Source organism: Onychomys torridus, chromosome 16, assembly GCF_903995425.1.
Source record: "Onychomys torridus chromosome 16, mOncTor1.1, whole genome shotgun sequence".
Taxonomy (NCBI): Eukaryota; Metazoa; Chordata; class Mammalia; order Rodentia; family Cricetidae; genus Onychomys; species Onychomys torridus.
In genome coordinates, this window is record NC_050458.1 from 60,593,828 (window position 1) to 60,618,157 (window position 24,330).

The 24,330-nt window shown below is 45.2% G+C and overlaps 1 protein-coding gene across 2 annotated transcripts in view; it reads left to right on the top strand.

The window, feature by feature from the left end:
• The window catches only part of Ano6 (anoctamin 6), a 177,135-nt gene that overhangs the window by 67,179 nt on the left and 85,626 nt on the right, over positions 1 to 24,330 (top strand). For both annotated transcript variants that reach the window (XM_036208650.1, XM_036208651.1), the window contains one exon: positions 2,285 to 2,367. In XM_036208650.1, coding sequence (XP_036064543.1) covers positions 2,285 to 2,367 — 83 coding nt within the window. The remainder of the gene's footprint in view (positions 1 to 2,284; positions 2,368 to 24,330) is intronic.

Below are 24,330 nucleotides of genomic sequence, written 5' to 3' on the forward strand. Positions count from 1 at the left end.
TCATAACTGTGTTTTGGCTACTGTTATGAATTGTGATGCAAGATATCTGATGTGTGACCTCTGTGAAAAGGTTATGTGGCCCCCCTCCCCAAAGGGTCTTGACCCCAGATTGAGAACCACTGTTTTAGGAAGTTATGAAGGTGGTCTGCAGGAATGTGATTATTTTGGATAACTATTGTTTGGCAGTTGGAATAATCAGCTCTAAACATAACCGGCTATATAGAATTTGCAAGCCTCCTGGGTTATTCAGAGGTGCCCACCTTGATTGTCTCCTTTGCAAGATGCCCTTCAAGCCTCCCCTTGCCTGTTCCCCATTCCTCCTCTGGTTCTTATGTAGAGGGTCCTCTGATGGTCTCTTCAGAAGAGGTGGCCCCTCTTGTGCTGTCACACCTACCGGCCTTTCATTTCAGGTCAAGGGGACACTAATATGTGAGTTAAGTGTGCAAACAAAGGTGTTCAGTGGGAATCTAAAGTGCAGTTCTGACATTGGGTTTTTTTAAACATGAATTGTCTCGACTTTTGGCTGGTGACTTGGCTTTGTAGACAATCTTAGGCCCCTCATGAATTTCCCTATGCAAGTTGAGCTGTTCTTTTTTAGGCTAGTGAAAAGAGGGATTTTATTTTATTTTACTATAATTTTTTTTTTATCAATAGGAACCAACCAGCTGTTTCACAAAAACTTTTTGTGTATTCAAGAAGTCAGGTGTGTGGTGACTTCTAAAATTCGTACTACTACCACAGGTAAAAGTTAAAAGCCCTGTCTAGCTGCTCTATCAGGAACATTTGAGGATGTGTGCTGCTGATAGTTCCATGTGCCTCAGCTCTCTTTACATTTTTAACCTGGCCCTCTTTCACGTCAGTGGCTTGCCGAAGAGATGTGGGCCTGTCAACAAATGAGAATATCTATTCAAACCTCTTGAAACAGTTAATGATCTTTCAATGCACTTACTGATTATTTCATACCTCTTTAAGGATCTTCTTTTACAAAGTCAAAGTTAGATGGCTGTGTTGTAATTCCTAGTATCAGCCAACGCTCAATTGTTATTTGAAATTTCCCAGTGTTTTAAGTGCTCAGGACTGAGCCAGGCAGGTACTCTACTGCTGACCAAACCCCAGCACCCAACTCTTCCTCAAGAAGTGTTTCACTTCTGGTCCCCCCCCCCCCCCCCCCCCCCCCCCGAGATAGGATTTCTCTTGTGTAGCTTTGTGCCTTTCCTGGATCTCTCACTGTAGACCAGGCTGGCCTCGAACTCACATAGATCCATCCACCTGCCTCTGCCTCTCGAGTGCTGGGATTAAAGGCGTGCGCCACCACTGCCCGGCTCACTCCCCGCTTCTTTAAAGCTCTTTGATCTAGAACCACACGGTGCCTATGATTGGTTTTCTTTCCCAGTGTCCTTTGCACTGGGCCAGCCCCTTTATTTATGGCAGGGTCTTGATGACAGCATGGGGATAGACATGATGGAATGACCCACTTCCTGGACTTGGCTCCTCGACCTCACCTAACACGGCAGTCACCGAATACGATGGCCAGTAGTCACTGGTGGCTGCTGACCTTTTGAGTTGTGGCTCATCTGTAGTGAGATGCATATTTATAATTCATCCCGGATCCCCAAGACATAGTCCCAGAAAAATGTAAAATGGTTCACTGATAATTTTTTTCATATGGATTATATATTCAAATGTTAATGGATTGTTATGGGTTAGATGGTGTTATTGTAATTAATTTTTACTTGTTTGTTACTAGTTAAAAGTACCTACTGGAAAATTTTAAGGTTTATTTATTTATTATGTATACAGAGGAGGGTGCCAGAGCTCATTACAGATGGTTGTGAGCCACCATGTGGTTGCTGGGAATTGAACTCTGGAAGAGCAGTCGGTGCTCTTAACCTCTAAGCCATCTCTCCAGCCCCTACTGGAAAATTTTATTTGGCTCCCATTAAATGTCTGTCAGGTGCTTCTTCTCAATATATTTTAAAACCAAAAATGGCCGTCCTCACTGGACCCATCAGTTCCCCGAGAGGCTAGCAGGATAATGAGTTCCTTAGCTGCACTCAACATTTAATTGCTGTGTAGAGGCTGGTGATTTTCCATGCTAGATGGAGCCTAGAGCATTTTGAGACCTAGCCACATGGGTGAAATGGTTGCCGAAGATGTCGGTAGTGGAGAGTGTTAATATCTCAACCTGAAACGGGCCTCAGATGCTGACTGTCATCTCTCCTGTTGCTGTGTGGATCCAGGGACGTTTGTACTTTACTTATTATCTTTACTTCTGTATTTTCAGTGCTGGAAAACCTTGACCAGACAATTGTCTGTCCCAGCTTCGGCTCGCTGGAGAATCAGCAGGATTTCCGAACTCCAGAGTTTGTAAGTACTTCATCTTAAATTTTTATTTGTCATCAAGATTTCCTTTGAAAAATAAAATCCTATTCTTCAGTGGTGCGGTCTGGCATAGGGCCCCTCTGTGATTGTTCAGTCTCTGGTGTCCCTGAGGAGCAGGTTCACGGAACTTGAGCATCCCAGCATTGTGAGCTTTGGGTTTGATTTCACACTGCCTTTGCCTCTGCTGACAGAAACTGATTCTGGAATAAAGGACTGAGATGTTGCTAAAATTTCCTGCTTCGTTGACTGGTTCTGTTCCTGTCAGTTTCTGCTCTCTGTAACCTTGGAAATCAGTCTTGACTGAGCACAGACGATGCTCTGGCCAGTGTTGTTATTCACCATGGAGCGGCCCGTGTCCTTCAGGAACCTTCAGTGATACAATCTGGTAGGACTAGGAATATTTTATTGGTTGTTCCTAGCAAGAGGGGAACTTATGTTCCCACTCAGTCAGACACTGAAGATTAGCCATGGCTCCTACCCTCAAGGAATTAAAAATCGTATTAGATGCCACCGTGATTTTATTAGTGCTTTGTTTAAAGAAAATTAAGCATGTAGGATGCCTTGTAGAATGTCTTTCAAAGCAGACTTTATATTAGGCTCCTAAAGTGCTTGACTCTCTGACTCATGCCAGAGAAGTGGGTAAGCATAGCAGCCTTCACCCGGATTTACCCAGTTTTTCCGTTGCTGTAAATAACTTGTCTGCCATTTCCTTCGCAGTGCAAATGTGTGCATGTGTGTGCACGTGCACACTCAAGGTGTGTCTGTGTGTGTGTGCATGCTGTGTGTCCGTATGTGTGACTGTGTGTGTCTCTGTGTGTCTATGTTTGTGTATATGTGTGTGTGTCTATGTGTGCATGCTGTGTGTCCATATGTGATGTGTGACTCTGTGTATGTGTGTGTGTGCATGCTGTGTGTCTGTATGTGTGACTGTGTGTGTCTGTGTGTGTATATGTGTGTGTCTATGTGTACACACTGTGTGTCCATATGTGTGACTCTGTGTGTGTCTGTGTATGTGTGTGTATATGTGTGTGTATGTGTGAATATGTGTGTCTGTGTGTGTGTGCATGCTATGTGTCCATATATGTGACTCTGTGTGTTTGTGTGTGTGTATGCTGTGTGTCCATATGTGTGACTCTATGTGTGTGTGTGTGTGTGTGTGTGTGTGTATCTTTTGGAGGTTTTCTTTTTTCAAAGTGTAAGAATATACCTTCACCACTCCAGTAGTTGGCAGAGTGTGACTGTATCATGGATTCTGTGTTTCCTGTCTCTTATTCTTTATGGATTGTCCGCTATATTGAGCCACAGTATAGAAACCAAACAGTGCTGTGGAACTGACAAGGATTGCACATAAAAACTATATCTACAGTGCCATTTCATTTCAGAGTGGCGCTCCTGTGGCGTCCTTGCAGATGGCCTGCTGTGAAAAGCACTTGGCTATAATACAGAGACCTGGCATTCAGTGACTCCCTGATATAGTCAGTGTGAGTGTCCGTGAAGGGGAACTGTGAGTGCACTCCACTAGTTCCATGTCTGGAAGAGCAGAGCAATTTGATGCAAAAGCAGACGCCACTGATGAGAACTCAGAAGGCCGTTCATCTTTTACCCTGCTGAACTGCTTTTAATTGAAACTTCATAACACATCATAGCTAATGTAACAAGAGATGCGTGCAGCAAGGTATTGGTGTGCCTGGTAAACATGCAGACTTTATACCCATTCTCTGCATGAAAATGTAAGTTTTTTTCAGCAGCTTCTAGTGTGTTGAGGTGCCTGACCCGCCTCAGCAACATCTGCACATTTAACGCATAGTGCAGGAAAAACGTCCATCGTTTTCCATCACCAGCATTTGCTTCTTGCCTTTCACATTTCCATTTTCAAAGTTAGAAGACTGACTAGTCTGAGATCAGATGACCACAGGTGGAATCTAGAATCACCAACTGCAGTTGCCTTGGACAGGCTCATTTCAACCGTGGTTCTGAGGACGTAGAAAGCAGGAGAATCTTCACTTTAGTGTTTGACTGTTGGACTGTACTGTTGATACGGTATATATGATTGTCCTGTGTGTGTACTTGACAACACATCTCCGTGTACCTGTGTGCTGGTTTTGCCAACTTGAACCAAACCAACACACACCTGCAGAGAGGGAAGCTCAGCCGAGGCATGGCCTCCATCAGATTGGTCTGCAGCCATGTCTGACGGCATTTTCATAATTGCTAATTTTCATAATTCATAATAAAAGGAAGGCCACGGGCAGGGACCTCCCTGGGCAGGTGTGCATGAACTGTAGAAGAAAGGTAGCTGAGCAAGCCAACAAATTGGTCTGTGCTCCAGTTCCTGCCTCACGTTCCCTGTCCTGACTTCCCTCAGTGGTGAACTGTTACCTGAAAGTGTGATAGGAAATAAACGCTTTGCTTCCCAGGATGCTTTTGATCAGTGTTTTTATCACAGCAGCAGAAAGCCTGGTTGCTGTCTTTCTCCAATTATACGTTCTTACCATCCAGGAAGGAAGTACTTTTTAAAACATATTTTTAAGTGTATTCTTTGAGCATTGCATACGTGTGTGTATGTATCAGATATAATATCTATGTAATATATGTATGAATATAATGTATTTGATCATATCCACCCTGTACGTCCCCCTCCAACTCCTCCCTGACTTTCCACCACTATATCTCCCTCCTAACTTTGTTTTCTCTTTGCTTAACCTACTGAGTCCAGTTAGTACTTCCAGTGTGTACGCAGGTGTAGGGTCGTCTCCTGGAGCATGGAGGACTCACAGGGGTGGGGAAGGGGGTGGAAGGTTGAACATCCCTGAAGGAAATGGACTCTCCCTCAGGCAGCAGCCAGCTGCTTATAGCTCCTCTGCTGGTGTGAGGCTTCAGGAAGGAATTCTTTGTGTTCAGATGCCTTACCTGTTTGCGATGCTCCTGACACTCAAGTTCTTATGAAGCTTGTAAATAGCTGCTTGTATTTCCTTTCCAGCACCATTGTTGACGGTGCTCCTGGGCCTGAAAGGAAACATATTACCCTATGCTGTCTCCATGGTAAACAAGCAGCGAGTAGAGGGAGGTCCTTTGGGAATAGGACACTCTAGGGAACCAGGTGTTATATTTAAGAGAAGCCTTTGATGTAGGCAGAAGGAAGTAGAGTGGAGGAAGACAGAGCTCTGCTCTTGCGGACAGGTGAGCCAGACTGATGCCAGGTCATCAGGTAAGTTGATGCAAAGCAGATCTTTACATTGGCGCCAATGATGGGACCCGGGAGTCAGATGACCTAACAGCAAAGCAAAGTCGCAAACCATACTGGGAAAAATAAAAGAAGTTGGGAAAGTCAATTTTTTAATTTTTTCCCCCAATCTGGCATCTTGGCGGTTCAGTTGCAGTTTGCTGAATTGCAGGAAGCCACAGAGCGTGTTTACTCAAGCCTTATTCTCAGATAGTTGAGATTTTAGGCAGATCAAGAGCTGGTGGTTTTTATGTAACAGTGTATTTATCCAGTTTGTTCAACAGGGAGAAGAATAAAATGTTTTTCAGTCTGCTTCCTTTGAAGATCTATTTTAGGGCGGTGTTAGATGACCAGCCTTGGTCACTGGTGTTAGAGGAAAGGAAACAGCTCATGTGTCTACTGTGGTTGTCGGGCAGGGCCCGAGTCTTTGCTAATCCTGAGGAGAATGGCATCCCGTCAACTGCCACACACACACACACACACACACACACACACACACACACACACACCCTCGTTCTTGTCATCTCCTACTCCCTTTGCAGACTGAAGCCGTCGAGTTAGCCAGAATACTAAAATGCTAACAGGGTGAACAGAGATGTAGACACAAGGCACATGTGTTCTTGTTATCTCTGACTTGTGGGAGCTGGGGACATGTTGAAACTGGGAATGTTGACATATACCCACTGTCGGGTAAGGCAGATGTGTGGGAGGAAGTCAGTATGAAAAGGCTAAGTGCTGGTTGACAGAGGAACTTGGTGATCTTGTATGGTAGGCAACCATTTCAGTCCTGGAATGGTTTTGCTTAAATGCAGAGAAAATAGTTAACATCTTATTACGATTGTTTTCCTCACACTGTTACCTTTTTTTAAAAAAATATTATTATTGTTAGTGGGAGGGGCACATGCGCCATGGTGGTCATGTGGAGGGCAGAGGGCATCTTTGTGGAGTCAATTCTCTCCTTTCACTTTTACATCTGGTTCTAGGGATTGAACTCCGGCAGTCAGGCTCTCTTCTGTGAATGGAGTCTGACTCATCACATTATAGTTTCTACCGGAGGCTAGTTTGTGATCCAGAGAATTGGTGGCTGCCCGAGGGGTGACTGTCGGTGGAGGCATGGGTGAAAGCAGACTTGGAGGGTTAGGATTCTGGGGCAGGGGTGGTGAAAGTGGGGCTGGGAACTGAGTGCCTGAGCCTCAGAGCATCTTGAAGAGTTGAGACTTAGAAGTGGAGGGTGGGGTCGGTGAGCCGGTCCAGTGGGAACGGGCACTAGCCTCCAAGCCTGGTAACCTGAGTTCGATCCCCAGAATCCCGGTGTTGGGAGGAGAGAACCGGCTCTCACAGGCTGTCCTCTGACTTAAAGGCACACACGATGTGCATGCACAGGAATACCCCTACACACCAAAGAAATAAATGTAAAAACAAGACAGACAACAAACCCAGAGGCTATAAAAATAGAGTTGGAACTTAGGATGGATTCCATCCTGATGGCAGTGGAACAGAGAAGTGTTCTGCTAGGTAGGATGTCCCAGAACCCCAGGATGCCCAGGACTGAGAGCTCTAAGGGGTAAATTCGAAAGCTAGTGAGTCATGGCTGGCCCCATAGGCTTCATCTCATTCCAAGTCCCAAGGGGTTGGACATTAGGGTCCGCACTGGGGAGAACTGATGGCTATGTGCGTTTCTAGAAACCCTACCTACTGACCATGACCCAGGAACTTAGAGTGGTCTGACAGCCTGAGTGCACACAGTTGAGAGACCGGGTGTGAAGGACTTTGAACTAGCATCCCTGCATCTGCCTATAACCATGATCAACATGGAATTGTGGAGATGGAAGGCCAAGGCGTTGTTTTGTGATCTGAGCCCCCACTGTTGCACCCCATCTGTCTTTGTGGAACTTGGAAGTTTGCATATCACTCTCCTGGCTTCTTAGAGGCAGGCATATTCCTGGCACTTCTGATCTCCTGTTGACTGATAATTTTTCATTGCTTAGCATCTATCAAATTTGGAGTAAATAATAAAATTTGGACTGGCCAAAGAATATTAGGATCCCAGCAGGCTAACCCTAGGAAGATTAGAAGTCATAGGATTTAGTAACTGAGAAAATAGACTCAGAAAGATGAGCACTGAAGTGGAGAGGTGAGGAGGTGTGACCCTGTTGGAGGAGGTGTGTCATGGGAGTGGTTTCAAAAGCCCATGCTATTCCCAGCTCTCTCTCTCCCTTTGCCTAGTGGTCACGTCTCGGTATGTGAGCTCTCAGCTACTGCTCCAGCACCATGCCTGCCCGCCTCCTGACGTGCTCCCCACCACTGCTACCTTCTGGAATCATAACTGCAAATTAAGTGCTTTCTTTTCTAAGTTGACTTGGTTTTATGATATCTTAGCCTAGCAATAGAAAAGTAACCGACACACTGTTTTCTAAAAATTGTCAACTACCTAAAATTCTGATTTAATCATCTTCAATGTATTGAAAATACATGAAAATCCCAAGGATGGGTTCTAAGTATTAATTTCTAAAAACCAATATTTATTTGGCATTTATTTTAGGTACTATACTGAATATACAGTAAAGAATATCCCTGTTTTTTTGTTTTGTTTTGTTTTGTTTTTCCAGGAGCTAATACTTTGCTAAAAAAAACCAAATAATATACATATCAAATGAGAAATCATTAGGAAAAATTAATTAATAGGAAGTGTGTGTGTGAGGGGGGGGGGACTTTTGCAGTGGTGGTATGAGTGACAGTTGAAAATAGAGTGTTAGAGGGTATCTCACTAAGAAGTGTAAAGGCCTGATCATGGTGCTGGAGCAATCTGTTTGGAAGGATAGCTGAAGAGAAGCACATCTAAGCAGGAGTGGCCTAGAAAGAGGATTTGCAATGGGCACTTTTGTCGTATGTTCATGGTCATGGGAGGAAATCCGGGTGGCTGTGGTAGATTGGAAGATGGGGAGAATAGTGAGTTGGGGGCTTTGTAGGTCATTGTGAAGGTTTTGGTTGCATTTTTAAGTTTCAATTTCATTCAGAGTGAGCCTTCTCTAGATGGGTGGGAACATCCCCAACAGAAGCGTCCCTGACCTTAGGTCTTTTTCGATGTGTTCAGAATGGACTTCGAAGAAACAGCAAAAGCAGGGAGACTGCCAGGCATGCCAACCATTCGATGTTGTAACATGATGCTGTCATCTATGGAGTTTATGCTGAGAGAACTCCAAGAACTGAGCATTCCAGTTCGAAAGGGAGGGAGGGAGGGAGGGAGGGAGGGAGGGAGGGAGGGAGGGAGGGAGGAAGAAAAGTGTTGGGCCTCATTCATAGCTATCCTTGGCTACATGCAGCCCACAGACCACAGATTGGGTGTGTCTTCAAGTGTCTGAACCTATGGGGGCATTCCCATTTAGACCACCACGGCATCCTTCAGAGGGCAAGGAAGCGCTGGAATCTGATCCAGAGGAAAAGGCATTGGCCATAGCTGTAGGAATGCTCATTTGAAAGTAGGAGCTTGTTGGAATATTATTCTGATTCCTCATTTACCAGGGACACGGGGAGCAAGCATGAGCAAAGACTGAGGAAGCCAAAGAGATGATGAGGGCTCTGAAGAGGGAAAGGGATGAGGCAGCCACGAGAAAGAGGGGAAGCATGGGTGCACTGGTGAAATTTAACATGAGTTTTGACAGTAACAGGAGCCTGTGTGAGGAGAGTAATTGTATCTATCACCTGACAAAAACCTGAAGGACAGTGGAGATCCGTCTGTGAAGGGAGTGTCTAGATTGGGTTCACTGAGGTAGGGAGACTCACCCCAAGCTTAGGTGACACTCCCCCCCCCCCCCCCCCCCCGGCTGAGGTACCTGACTGAATAAGGAGGAGACAATGAGCTGAGAACTGACGTTCATTTCTTTTTGACTGCTGACTGCCGATGATGAGCAGCCGCCTCACCCTCCCTGTCACGATAAACCATGTCTCTTTTCACCGTGAGCTAAAATAGCCCTCGCTCCCTCAAGTTCTTGTCAGGGGTTTGACCTCTGCAAATAGAAAAGTAACCAATATGGTCACCACGATGGCCATGGGCTTGCCCATTCAGGACCAGTGCGGTAGACATGGCGGTAAGGGGAGGGATGGCATGGGCAGGCATGTGATTTAACCAAGTCGGAGTGTGTCAAGTCAGTTCAGCAGAGCAAGATGTGGACGAAAAAGAAAAAGAAAAAGAAAAAAGAAGGGCAGAGGACCATGGACATGAGGCATCGGGGTCTGTGGCTGTAGATGCCAGCATGCTTGACACTTTTTGAAGTTGGAATATTTGAGAGAGAACTGGGGAACAGGTGATTGCTGAAATATTGGATGCTCATACCAGGGGGCATGTGTCGGTTTTCCAAACTTGCAAAGAGAAAGAGAAAGGGGAAAGGCTTCTTTGGCTCACAGTTTGAAGTTCCAGCAATTCCAGTGGCAGAATTGCTTTGGGCCTGTGCTGAGGAAGGAGTCGCATGATGGAACAGAACCTTTCATTTCATGGCCTATCAGCACATAAATGGAACTTAAGGACATATACTGCCCACAACTGCCTTAAGGACACACCCCTAATGACCTCACAGGCCCCACTTCCTGAAGGATCTGCCACCCCAAGAATGCTACCTGTGGACTAAGAACCTTTGGAGGACCCAAGATACAAAATATAGCTTAGGAATAAAGATGCGGTCTGGTTTGTAAACCATAAGAAGGACTCAAGGCAGGCTGAAGCTGTCAATTATAGGATGTTGAAAGAGCTGTGTGTGTGTGTGTGTGTGTGTGTGTGTGTGTGTGTGTGTGTGTAATCTACAGGTCAGGTGTAATGTTTTGGAGACGTAACAGTGAGCTAAGTTTTGAATCGCTAATGAATGTCTGATTGTGACTCAAGGTCTGCAGAGGGCAGCCGCCTCTGGAGAGCTACAGGTTGAAGGCTGGAGGCAGTACACGCCGTGAGCTGACTCTGTGTGGCCAAGGGTTCTACTCACATTACTTACATTGCCCTCTTTCAACCTCAGCCCTACTGGCATTTGGGGCTGGGTTGCTTTGTTTGGTGGTCAGGGTGTGTGTCCTAGGTATTGTAGGATGTTGAAGATCAGCCCTGTTTTCTACTCATGAGGTTCAGTAAAACCTTCTTCCCTGGGGGAGGGGTGACTCTCGGATACTGCAGTTACTGCCAGATGTCCCAGGGGGCAAAGTTGCTCTTTTGAGAACCTCCGAGTTACAGGAGCACTTGGATCTGTTTCTGGGCGCACTGGGAAGGTTGCTGTAATGCAGAGTCGAATGGAAGAATCGAATGGATTGTGGACTGCACTAGAAGGCAGAACACAGGAAATATTGGCCTCTCTTTCAAGGAAGTCTGACAGTGAGGTGCTGGACAGTGAGACAGACGAGCTGAGAGGACGTGAATAAATGAATGGCTAACTCTGAGGAGGCTCCTTTTAAGGGAAGCAGTTGAATCCAGAGCATAGAGGCTCAGGGGAGGGGCATGCAGGGCACACGGGGGAGGGGTCCCCCTGGTGTGGGAGTAGCTACCCCTGCTCTGCTCAGGACGGGGTGCAGAAAGCCCATGCAGGATTATAGGAGTCATAAAGGGAGGCTGGGAGATTCACCAGCTGCCAACTGCTTTCAGCCACTGAGCGTGATGAGGGCACAGGGCGGGAGCAGTTGTAGAGAGGGAGAGAGCAGGAAAAACCAGGAAAAGGTTCTGAGATTTCTTGGCAACAGGGAGATCAGAATGGAGCTGGGGATCCCAACTGTCCTCCCACTGTGTCCCTCAGACATGGAGAGAATTGAGAGAAGGCTTCAGCCAGAGGGTGTGAAGGCAGTCAAGGGTCCCTGGCAGGAGGACCTGTGATGTGCCTTTGGAGAAGGAATGAAAAGGAGAACGAAGAAGAGCTCAGTGATTAGAAACAGACCAGGGGCCTCTGGCCTCTTTATGACAGCAGAAGAATGTGGTGCTGGCCAGAAACAGAGAGGACCTTCCGGAGGGATGGCAGAGTCCTCATTGGCTGTGGCAGTTCAGGCACAGAAGGGACAAGAGCCCTGGTGATGAGCAACCATGCTACCGAGGAGCCACAGGGCACTGGCACTGCTGGGGCTGAGTTGGGAGCTGGGGACCCCTGTGTGGTGATGGGTGAGAGATGGAGAGGGCAGTGTGAGCACGGCAGGATTTTCACAGGGCTGCAGTAGGGGAATAGATGCTCCATTCTGGGGGCTCTCCAAGTACATACATCCTGCTCACATGGCCCTGTCCAGGAATGTCCTCCTGAGATAATGACTAGTCTGGAACCGTGCAGAAAAAGTCAGTTTTGCCCTCTCCCTGGTATGGGGTTCTTTTGAGGGAATAGTCTACCAGAATTTTGTTTGCAGATGTTGTTTCTAGCAGGCGGGTCAGGATTTCTTTCAAAGCTGGGCATGAAGGCTTCTGTCTGTGATGCCAGTACCCGGGAAGCTGAAGCAGGAAGGTTGTAACATAGTGAATGGAGACAGGCTAGCCTGTCTCACCCCCGCCCCAAACAACAACAACAAAAATCAAATCGAAATGGATTCAAGGATTTTAATCATTTATTTCCGTCCTGCCCCCAGTCCCCCGCTTTGGTTATTCCTGAGGCAGCTAGATCCTGGAGCTATTGAAAGGTATTTTACTGTGTCCGAGGTCTTTCTAATCTCCCAAGTCAACTAAAGTCCCGCAGTCGGCCTCCATCCAAGTCCAGGATGCTCAGGATGAGTACTTGTGAGAGTGATGTGGGACCGTCCCCCCTCAAGCATTTCCTCACTGGGACACACGCTCTCGTTCTGTGTAAACAGACGGACAGGATGGCTTTGTCCTGTGTCATCCGCACTGACCTTTCCAAATGCGAAGAGAAAAGGACCGCAGTGCCCCCAATCCCAATCACACAAACAAAGCAACCTAATATTGGACTTGGCCAAAGGACTCTCATACGAGGGGCGAAATCAAAGATGAATGAGGCAGTAAGAAGTGCTCATTTGGGCCGTTGTGCTGTGTTTGGCATTCCCGAGGTGTTTCAACATTGCAAGCTTGCTGTGCATTCAGAGGGGGAAAGGTGATGAACTGCATACTCTTGTGGGAATATGGAAGAATACTTACTCCCTCTGTGTGGCTGTTCCAGAAGCTGGATGTATGAATTATTAGGACTGAGAAGAATGAGCAGAAGTGGGTAGACGTGCAAAGATGCCATTCAGAAATTTCTGTCTGAGTCACTTCTGCGGAATGCAGAAGGCCTTTTCCCAGGAAAATGGTGGTAATGAGACCATAGGCTCAGCCAGGCCAGACCCACCGGAGCCAATTTAACTCAAAATGCTAACAAATCCCATTCTGTACGTTCTGGAGCATTCTAATCATTAAATCATTGGTTTAAAACTGTTAAAATAAACCAGTCCTGTTGGCACACAGCTGTAATCCCAGACTCTCGGGAGCCGAGGCAAGTAGTTTGCAAGTTCAAGGCTACCCTGGGTAACTTGAGATTTTTGTCTCAAAATAAAAGGTGTGAGAATCTGGCGCAGAGACGGTGATTGCCTAGCATGCGCAACACTCCTGGTTCAAACCCCGGCAGTCCATTCCCCACTACTCTGAAGCTGGTAAAAATAAAGTACATCGTCAAGTCAACAAATGCTTCATGTGACAATGCTGATGAACTGAGTGGTTGCTTCTGGAGTTGTGACAGACAGACACAGTAGCAAAGGGCCCCAGGGGAGGAAGGCAGTTAGTTCCATGGAGGAAGTGATAGAGCAAACGGGTCGTCAAGCTTCTGTGAATGAAAATAAACTCTGTTGAAGTAGCTTAGCCCTATTGAGCAGCCAGGGGTGTCCAGGCTGCCCCAGAATGGTTTTGGAGAAGTATACCTGTCATCTCTTGTCTTTGGATCGGAGGCAGGAAGATGGGAAGTTCCAGGCCACGGTGAGACTGCCTCAGATCGCTCCAGATAGGTTTAAACTTTCTGGCTGGTGTTACATGTCTGCCACGGTCTCCAAATGCTGGGATACTGTCTTGTGGAGCCAGTGAGTGGTCTTGAGGTAATGTGAGGTGATGTAGGTGGTAGTATAGGTAACATAAGACTAAAGTGACAGATGGGATATTTTAAAGAAAGATGTGTGTGGAGGGGAGGAGCATTGATTTAGGGAAAATACTGAGTGCAGACCAGACTGATAAATGAGTATGTCGAAGGAGGATTGTGTGTCTCCTGGAATGTTACAGAAGGTCTGTAAGTAGATTGTTTATGAATGTTAGAAAGAGGTCACCAGGAACCAGCATGAGGCTGACCATTTCTGCTTGAACAGAATTCTAGCCTGAATGTGCTATTATTTATTTATTTGTTTGTTTATTTATTTAGTGGAGTTATTAGGCAGGTGGAATAGGAGGAAAACGACTATATGTTCATGTGCTTTGATTTTAGTCAGGAAATATAGAAACAAAAATGCCTTTAAATACAAAATGAAGAAATATGATCCTGAAGATTGCACTTACCGGGTAATTGATCGTAGGAAGAATGTGGATAATGGATGAAAATCAATTTACAGAGGAAACAAATCAATATGAAGTAAGCTCCTGCCCCTGATTCGTAAACACCAGCTGCATAAGTAAAGAGCAGGTGTGTAGAAGCTGGAGGCTGATGACATGGAACGGTCAGGCCTTGGGCTAATTCAGAGAAGTATGAATTAAATGTGTGATGACAGTGTCAGGAAGTCAGTGGAGGAAATCCACACTGCATCCACACCTGCCCCCAGAGAAGACAGACCTAGGCTTCCACTCAGGCTTGGTGAAGCCGCCTCCGTTCTGTGTGCTCCCTTTGGGAAGGGGACATATTGAGAGGTAGTTCCTGATAACTGTGCAAGAACCTCACACCATCAGGCAGTAGCAATTGTTCGACAAAGAGGCAAAGTAAAGGGTGTCTCTCCTTTCCATCCTTTCTTTGTACTTCTTAAATAAAAGACAATCCATTTTTAAAAGATGTCATTAAAAGTTTTAATTAGGTATGTGTGCGTATATATGCATATGCAGGCTGGTACTAAAGGAGGTCAGAGAAGTGGTGTCCACTTGAGCTGGAGTCACAGGCAGTTGTGTGGCTTGATTATTGTGGGTGCTGGGGACTGAACTGAGGTCCTCTTGGAGGGCAGTAAGTGCTCTTGAACTCTTTAAGAGACACCTCTTCAATCCTGTAAAGTATAGACCATGAGTGGAAGGCAAGGATAGCTGATAGACTTTTCCAGTAGGAAGGTTTCTCTCTGCGAAAACACCCGCCACCATAGAGGTATTCCCATGCAGTCAGATGAACAGATGAGGATAATGGACCCATGAGTCAGGATGTGTCGGTGGGTGGGAAGACAGGCCATGGGTGGCTCATGGAGAGCAGGACTCATTAATGGGATGTACAGAAAGAGTGCCTGTGGCTGTGGATAGCCTTTGCCTCTGGTTCAATGTATCTCATTGATGCATCTGATTTATTTCCTGGTTTATTTTTTCCCACACCCACGCCATTACAATCAGCCTCAGAATTGTGATTGATTAAAATCCTTTGCTCCTCGTAACTGTTCGTTCCACCTGGTTTTCCTCCTTCCCTTTCAGAAATCCTTGACTATAAATGCCTTGTGAATTCTGCTTCACAAAGCATCACATTGGACATTCAGTGAGCTTTCCGTTCCATGGAGATGTCAAAATTAATTTAACAAAAACATGGTGAGGGGGGGCAGGAAGCCCTGAGCATTCTGGGCAGTTATGATGTCTGTATTTACCGTGGATCTCATCTGACTAGAAGGCATCTGGAAGCATAGCACAGGGATGGTGAGGAACGTTAAGAGTCCACTGGCCAGCAATCTAACCATGCTGTGACCTGCAGCAGCATGGATGTGGAAACACTATAAAAATGTAAAGGGAAAACACAGGATGCAGTGGGAATGTGGACATAGTAAGAATTCATAGGATTCCTAGGACATCACAGAGGGGAGACCAGGACCAGTGGGATTGATACCATGTGTGATGATACTTTATGTGTGTACCCCAGTAAAGATTATCTGGGGATTAGAGGAAAAAGCCAGCCACTATATTAAACATAGAGGTCAGGCAGTGGTAGCACACACCTTTAATCCCAGCATTCGGGAGGCAGAGATCCATCTGGATCTCTGTGAGTTCAAGGACACACTGGGAACATAGCCAGACATGGTGGCACACACCTTTAATACCAGCACTAGTTAACCATAGAGGTCTGGAGGTCTATATGTCTATATAGACAGACAGGAAGTGATAGAGCTGGGTGGAAAGAGGAAGTGATGTAGCTGGGCAGAGAGAGGAAGTAAGATGGCAGGGCACAGAAAGGTATATAGGCGTGAGTATACAGGAAGTAGCTCTCTTGGGTTGAGGATTTCCTATCTGTAAGAACTTGTGGCTTGGCTTGTCCTATTCCTCTGATCTCTCAGTTTTCACCACAATATCTGGCTCCGGGCTGTTTGTTTGTTTGTTTGGTTGGTTGGTTGGTTTTTCGAGACAGGGTTTCTCTGTGTAGCTTTGTGCCTTTCCTGGAACTCACTCTGTAGCCCAGGTTGGCCTCGAACTCACAGAGATCCACCTGGCTCTGCCTCCCGAGTGCTGGGATTAAAGGTGTGCGCCACCACCACCTGGCTCCGTGTGTTTTATTAATAACACCATTTAGCAAATCGTCTTACAACTGTGTCTGTCCCTTCCGTATTTTGCACTTTACAAGAACTTCTGATTTCTGAAACCTCCTAGTTAACTGTAGTTTTCCATCATTTCATCAAATAGAAATAAAAGGTGCATCTTTATCATAAGTCTTAAATTCCTTTTTACATTTATTTTGTGTGTGTGAGAGAGAGGGGGGAGAGAGAGAGAGAGAGAGAGAGAGAGAGAGAGAGAGAGAATGAGTGTGTGTGTCTATGTGTGTGGTCCACACACATCTTGGTGTACATGTGGAATTTGCCCTTATACTCTGAGCCATCTTGCTCTATTAACAGTCTTCTGCATTCCTTAAGTTAGTCTCTGGTTAAACAAAAACAAAAATTGTAGATACATGTTTACCTAGAAAATCCAAATTTATTCTTCAAAGGAAAAAATGCATTTATAGTGCCTCCCAAGTCACCGTTTGAGATATAGATTAATGTGACCTGACAGATTGTAATTACTACCAGACGGCATCTTCATTTGTTATAATGAGTAAACCAGTACTGGAGCGCTCTGCTCTATGGTGTTAACATGAGTTGGACTATATCAGGTCTGTATGTGAGTTGTTCCTGGGGTAAAATTTGATCTCAGTTAAATGCCCTAAAACAAAAAACAGACCATCAAATTTAGCAGGCAGTTCAGCAGGGCTCTTCTGTCACTGTGGTCCCTGCAGCTTCAAATGCTTTTTGTTGTTGGTTTATAGGCAGGGTCCTACTATTAGCTCAGGCTGGCCTGGAACCGTTAACCTTCCCCCCTCAGCCTTCTGAGTGCTGGGACCACAGCATGCCTGCTGTGCCCTGAAACTTTAGGCATATTTAATGTAAATACATGACGTGTGAAGTAAGAATGAAGAAGACCAGAGCAATGAGGGACTTTTGAAATTTTTGAAACATTGTTACATCCTGATGGGAACTGTCCTTTTTGCTGAAGGCAGAAGCTGTTCCAAAAGCCCCACAAAGGAAGTGGAGCCTGAGATGGAACTGGGGCACTAGAAGCCATCTGTTGTCCCATCTCGGTTCTGCGCGCTCTCCCCCCCCCCCCCCCCCCCCCCCCCAGCAACTTCCTTTTGGCTTTAGGGCTTCTACTTCCTTAGACATAAAAAGCAGGAAAGTCGGTGGTAGATTTCTTCACCAGTGTGCGGTGCAGCAGCTGAGCAAGAGTTGAGAGGCGTTGGAGCAATGTGGAAAACATGTTCGTGAAGTTACACAGAGGACAGCCTTGGCTAGTGGTCATGGATACGTGGCACACCAAAGGCCGAAGCTCTGAAGTGGCCGTAGTGGACATTGCTCAGCCAGCCATGACACTCTGCTCTAAAGTGCTGTCACCCCATAGGTATCAGAAATTTGCCTCTGTTCTTAGAAGACAGGACTCTTAAAGCATTGATGACTTATATCCCCCGAGGAAGTACAGTTATCAGTTCTTAGGTTCTGACCAAATTATCAGTGGGCTGGGAATTAATTATACCCAGCAGTGCTATAAAATGCCAACAGCACAATCTGTCAATAAATATATTGAGCCCTTTTCTAAAACTCGCTAATAGAATTTTTAATGAATTAGGAATAAGACCTATTTAAATTATTCAGTTTTGAATAAACCACCATCAGCTTTACTAAATTTTGTAGTAAAAATTTATTCATTTAGTCATTCAGTATTTATGAACCCGTGTGCTCAGTGGGGAAATAAAAAGAGCACATCTCAGATGTTTGCCCTCAGGGCCAAGAGTGGGCACACTGTTCACCTCTGTGCCCGGTTGCAAGCTGCGTGTGCAGGTGATCCTGACTGGCTGGTTGAAGGTCTGTGAGGTCTGTTGGAGTGTTTGCTAAGTCCCAATATGAATACAGAGTGTAGCCTGGGGATCAGAGTTACCTAGCTACTGCTCTACACATAGAAAGGACCGTGCCGCACTGTCCCTGTTCCTGGTTAGGACCCAAGTGTGTGCATGCCTACAAAGACGACATACTATGTACCTGGATTGTTTTGGCAGGAAGTAGTAATATTCCTCGGCTTCTATGTTTCCTCCACTCTTCTTCTTGGGGCCAAAGTCTCCCATCACCATTGTGCCACCCCCTGGTACCCACGCCTATAAATGCTTCCTTTCAAAATGCAATCCAGTCCCATCCCTCTCCTTATATGACGCATAGTGGAGTTTCTCCCCCGTTGCTTCATCTGCCTTATTGTAAAATGTCACAGGACAAATGGGGAACTAATTTCAGTTGATTTATTTAATAATATTTATCCATTTAATGTTTTTGTAAGTCTCTTGGGAAATGGCATGGAAAGATGGCACAGCCTGTGTCCCCTTGGGGCATAGGTTCTAGTGAGAGACAGACTGTAATTAAGTCATTACACAAATAGCTCAACAATTAGAATGGCGAGACATGACATTTAAGGAGAGGGTAAGGTGCTCCGAGCTGTAAGGGAGGGAAAGCCCCCCTCCCCCCTGAGACTTTACCGGGGAAGATAAAGGAAATTCTAGAAAGAGGACCTAGAGGTACAAAGATAAGGCAAATAACCACTGAAGCCTCCTGCAAGCAGGTGCAGCAACATCGGCCTGAAATCCCAGATGTGCAGGAGGGTGTGAGGCAGGAGGGTCTGGAGCTCAAGGCCGTCCCAAGAGTCACTGCAAGACCCCCAGCCTCGCCTCCAACAATCAGAGAAGACACAAGAACCTTAAAGAGATAGAGAGACTGGCAGCTGCATTGGGATCGAGTTGCTAAGTTTTTAACATCATATTCAGTAGCCTTCACACACCAGCAAGATTAGCTCCTTAGCATTTGTCTGTTGTCAACTAATTTGAGGACTTTAGCAGAGTGGCTACATTGAACGTTTGCACTGGACCGTGTAACCCCAAGCCAGTGAGACAAGTGTCCACTGAACGGCTTTTCCTGGTGTCACGGGTTAAAAGAAGAACAAGTTTTCCCTTCAGTGCCATAGTCCAGTTCAAGAGAGAATATACACACAAATACACGACACTGGGTTATAGATGCATGGCGTCATACTATAGTAACTTATCTAATGCAAAATTGGGAGAATGGTATAGAGCCGGAGCTTTTAAGGTCTTACATTTTATACTCATTAATGTGGGCTTACATAGTGTTTAGCTGAACTTAAAATGGGGAAATTTAACACATTTAATAATCAATTTAAACATAACCTATAATAAACCTAAGAATGATAATATAAACTAATATTGAAGCACGTTCATGTACATTAGCATATTTTAATGTTAAACCTCTTTTTTTCCCCAAAAAATTAATGTAACATGGGAGAAGTGAAGTTGTTTTACGTATTTTGCAAGTCTACGCCAGAGTAGGTCGCTGGATTTTCACATTTGCTTGTTTAGTTAAAAGTGGCAGCATGGGCTAGAGAAATAGCTTAGCGGTTAAGAGCACTGGCTGCTGTTCCAGAGATCCCAAGTTCAAGTCTCAGCATTCGCATGCCAGCGCACAACTATCTGCAGCTCCAATCTTCGGGGATTCAATGCCCTCTTCTGGCTCTATGGGCACCGGGTAGGCAACATGGTACACAGACATGCATGGAGGCAAGACACTCAGGCACATAAAATATTTTTGTAAGTAGCAATACATTGTTTTGTTTGGTGTGTATTGATTATTCAGGCTTACACAGGTTGTCGGTTGGATGAGAAAGGACTGTTTCAGAGCCTCTTCAAGTAATTGTGTATTCTTGGGTTCCACATCAAAACCCAGCAAGTGGCGGTTTCTGAAAAGTTGGTTGTGCCATAGAATGTAAAACAATATTAGTAAAGTTTCATTCATTTTGAATGAACCTTTCACACAGTATGATTTCTGCACCATGCACAGGGCAGTTGGAAAGCAGTTCACAGTAGATATTACAGATTAATAGTTTTTGCAAATGTTTGCTCGTTTCCTTATACAGGAAAAAAAAAAAAACAACAACAACCCACATTTCTTAGCGTTACCTTCAATCTCAAGAAAAAGCCACTCTTAGGGAGCTGTCAAATGGCCGTGGTGAATGCAGTTATGCTAAGTTCTAATACTTGCTTGACGTTTTAGGACATTGTCCTTAATAACAACTATGTTTTCTGGAAAATATCTGCCAGCTACCTAAGTCTTTATAACCAGGTGTTGCTCACTTTTCTATGGAATAGAAAGAACGCTTCCAGTGCACACCCCAGAAGCACTTCTCCTGAGATGTCAGGGAACTCTGACACAGAGCTGTTTCATGAGAACATGTCTCTTCACACAGCATGTGAAACAAACAGCTGTGAGGTGAGTGTACTAGTTAAGTTAGTAAGCTGGGGCTTGTCCCTCTGCATCCAGGGCTTTCTCTTGCCCAGCAAATGTGGACAGGGAGTGACTGCGGGCACAGTGAGCCACTTTGTGTCCAGTAAAGCAGTGCTTCTTACCCTCCACCACCTTAGAAAAAGACTTCTCTTCTAGATACAGGTTTGCCTGTGTGTTTGTCTGTATAGCACATGTGTGCCATGTGGTGCCAGTGGAGGCCAGAAGAGGGCATGGAATCCTCTGGAACTGGTGGTACAGAGGCTGTAGCCCCATATGGGTGCTGGGAGTCAAACCCAGGTCTTCTGGAAGAGTGGTCAGTGCTCTTAAACACTGAGCCATCTCTTTAGCCCGCCTCCACCACTCGTAAGCACTGACTTGCAGATGTTAACACAAGAAAAGCAAATCAATTTTCTATTATAGAAATATTTTTGACCTTTCAGATCCCCTGCCCCAAAGAGTCAGGAGTCGCTAGAGGTGTGTGTGAGGTGCGTGTCCTGGCTTAGAAAATAAAGAAGTAAAATTTGGGTAGGTGCTTAGAGGAGAAGAAGAGGACATTACAAGAGCAAGGAGTAGAGGTGGATGACAGTCAAAACTCTGATTAGAAAAGATGCTTAGGCTGGATAGTTAGCATAAAGAGGACTGTGTTTATAATCTGTAGGCTATAGTCAGATCAAGAGGTATCCTGTATACCCAGTTGGGAAGTCTAGGCTTTCTGTGGAGTCACAGGGAGCAGCTGAAGGGTTTTGTCCCCTTGTGGGACTTGGGCATGTTTGTTTAGGAGCTTTCCTGTGGAGGCAGTGCGTGGGGTGAAATGGAAGGTAGAGTATGCAGTGTGGACTGTGATCCAGCTGCTAAGAATCCAGCTCAGTTTGAGTGCCTCACTGGGGGACTGGAGGGTTGTAGAGGCTGTTTCATAAGTGAGGTGAGAGGTAGAGTCGAACATGTCAGAGATTATCTGCGCATTTTTATAGCTCCACTCCCTGCTAAAGGCATTGTTAGTGAAATCTGGGTGTTTCTGTAAAACGTCCCCTATAAGACTTTGCCCTCCCAGAAGACAGAAACTACTTCCTTTTCTTCTGATAACAGGATTGTATCATTGAACACATTTCCCTTTCATGCACCTACCAGAAGGCTTCCAGCCAGTTTTCATGTTAAGGTCGCCACAGTGGAAGTTGTCCCCACGGCTAGGACATTTCTTCTCCCATCTTCTCTGACTATCTTTATGGACTGTTCATTATTCTCTCTGTATTCATTCTCCATGACAATTGACTTCATTTATAGGACTGGAGATGCTTCAGCAGTTAAGAGTTCATCCTGCTTTTGCAGAGTGCCTGAGTCAGGTTTCCAGCATCCATGTCAGCAGGCTTGCAGCTCCTGTAACTACAGCTTGTGGGGAGTTGATATCCTCTACCGGCCTTCAAGGACACTGACCTCACATGTGCGAACCTGCACTCAAACACACATACATACACATACTAAAAAAAAAAAAAAATCTGTTTTAAAAATAAGTATTTTTTGAAATAGGTTGTGTGGAAGGGCAGGGTACAATTTAATGGTAACATTCCTAACCTTTAGCATCCTTTATTCATTTGTGGAATGGGGCCTTCCGCATCGGACCCTTTTTCCTCAAAACTGAAGAGAGCTAGCAAGCCTCTGCTACCTCAAACTAAAGCACTAAGGCTCGGTTTCATAGAAATTCAACAAACTCAAAATCAATAAAAGTAAAATAAAATAAAAAAGAAATCCAACAGACTCAACCTGGTTTCCACTTCAAAGTCAACCGGAAGCTGTGAACAGTAAAGGCAGCCCTTGGCCAGGAATGGCAAGGGAAAGAGCAAGATGCAGGTGGGAGCACCCAGAGATGACAGGGCCCATAGCTACTCCTGACGCCAGAATCCGGAAAGGACATGTTTAAGTAGAGAATACCTGTGGAGCACAGTTACTGGTCTTTGTCTGTCTCATCCCAGAGTTGTGAACATCACAGAACCCTGTCTTTCTTCCGTCTTTGTGAGTAAACCTGAAAGGGTAGCATACATACACCAAGGCACACAACTCACCATCTGCAGCAGACTTGGGATTTGAATGTAGATCTCCTGGATGCCAAAGTCCTTATCCTTTTTTTTTTTTTTTCATTTTTGCATTCCTTCATATTTACCTCCTAAGTAACAGTAGCTGAAGCTATGTACAGTATAATTGTTTTAAGATACCAAAAATCCTATATGCATGAGAAAAAATGTAAACACAAAAGTTTAAGTAGCCATCTTTGAGATTTTTTTCCACCATTATACATGTATATACATATGTATCTGTGTGTGGGCTTGTGCATGTGAAATCAGATGTTCACACAGACTGGAAAGCATTGGATCCCCTGGAACTTCAGTTACAGGTAGTTGGAAACTGCCTGACATGGATGCTGTCCTCTGCAAGAGCTCCAATAAAACCTCATTTCTTGCCAGGCAGTGTGGTACATGCCTTAAATCCCAGCACTTGGGAGGCAGAGGCAGGCAGATCTCTGAGTTTGAGGCCAGCCTGGTCTACAGAGTAAGTTTTAGGACAGCCAGGGCTACACAGAGAAACCCTGTTTAAAAAAAAAAAAAAACTTTAAAAAAGGAAAAAAAAACCTAATTTCTTTAGAGCACTTAATTTCTAGAACATTCCCAATAATTGAGGTTTTACAAAGTTTTTTTTTGAAGATTCATTTATTTATTATTATGTGTATGGTGTTCTGCCTGCATGTCAGAAGAAGGCACCAGTTCTCATTATAGATGATTGTGAGCCACCATGTGGTTGCTGGGAATTAATGAAAGAGCAGCCAGTGCTCTTAATCTCTGAGCCATCTCTCTACCCCACAAAGTTTTATGTATATTCTTCCTTATGATGCATTTAAAATGTTTTCCCTCCACTTTTATGGATGAGTTGTGGAAATCTCTGCACAGCCAGCAGCCCTTCTCCTCTGACTTCCTTTTGCATTGAAGGGAGAAAGTAGTATCTCCATAGAACATCACCTGACTGATGCCAGCTGGCACAGTCATTTGCTCTCCTGGGCTCTGGGTTTCCCTTCCTGTGGGTTTGAGTGAAATTAAAATATCAATTCTCAAATTAGAGATAAGAGAACATTATGGATTGAGAGGTAACACGGGACATGAAAAGTTGAGAGAGGAGAGTACTGCTGTGGATCCTGGCAGTTGAAGAGCTGAAGATAACATGAGGCTGCACCCCCACCCCACCCCCCACAATGAGATGCTCGTCAAAGACATCTTGCCATGTCAGGAAAACCCTTAGATGACTGTCAACCTTATTTCATCAGGGGAGTGACAGATTGTAACCCTGATGGGATCTGTGGAAGAAATTGTACAGGAACCCAGGGAAGAGCTAAAGACTTACTGTGCCATTGTGCCCTCAGCTGTGCTCTGTTTAGCTCACAGTGTGAATAGCTATATCAGGAAGTCACAGTGTGAATAGCTGTATCATCAGGAAGTCACAGTGTGGATAGCTGTATCAGGAAGTCACAGTGTAGCTAGCTGTATCAGGAAGTCACAGTGTGGATAGCTGTATCATCAGGAAGTCACAGTGTGCATAGCTGTATCAGGAAGTCACAGTGTGGATAGCTGCATCAGGAAGTCACAGTGTGGATAGCTGCATCAGGAAGTCACAGTGTGGATAGCTATATTGGGACACTGCTGTGTTCTTTTTCAGCTGAGGAACCTGTTATGCAGTGGCTCTTTATTTAAAGACAGAGACTGTTGACCTGGGGAACATGTGACATGAAGAATGGAGCAGAG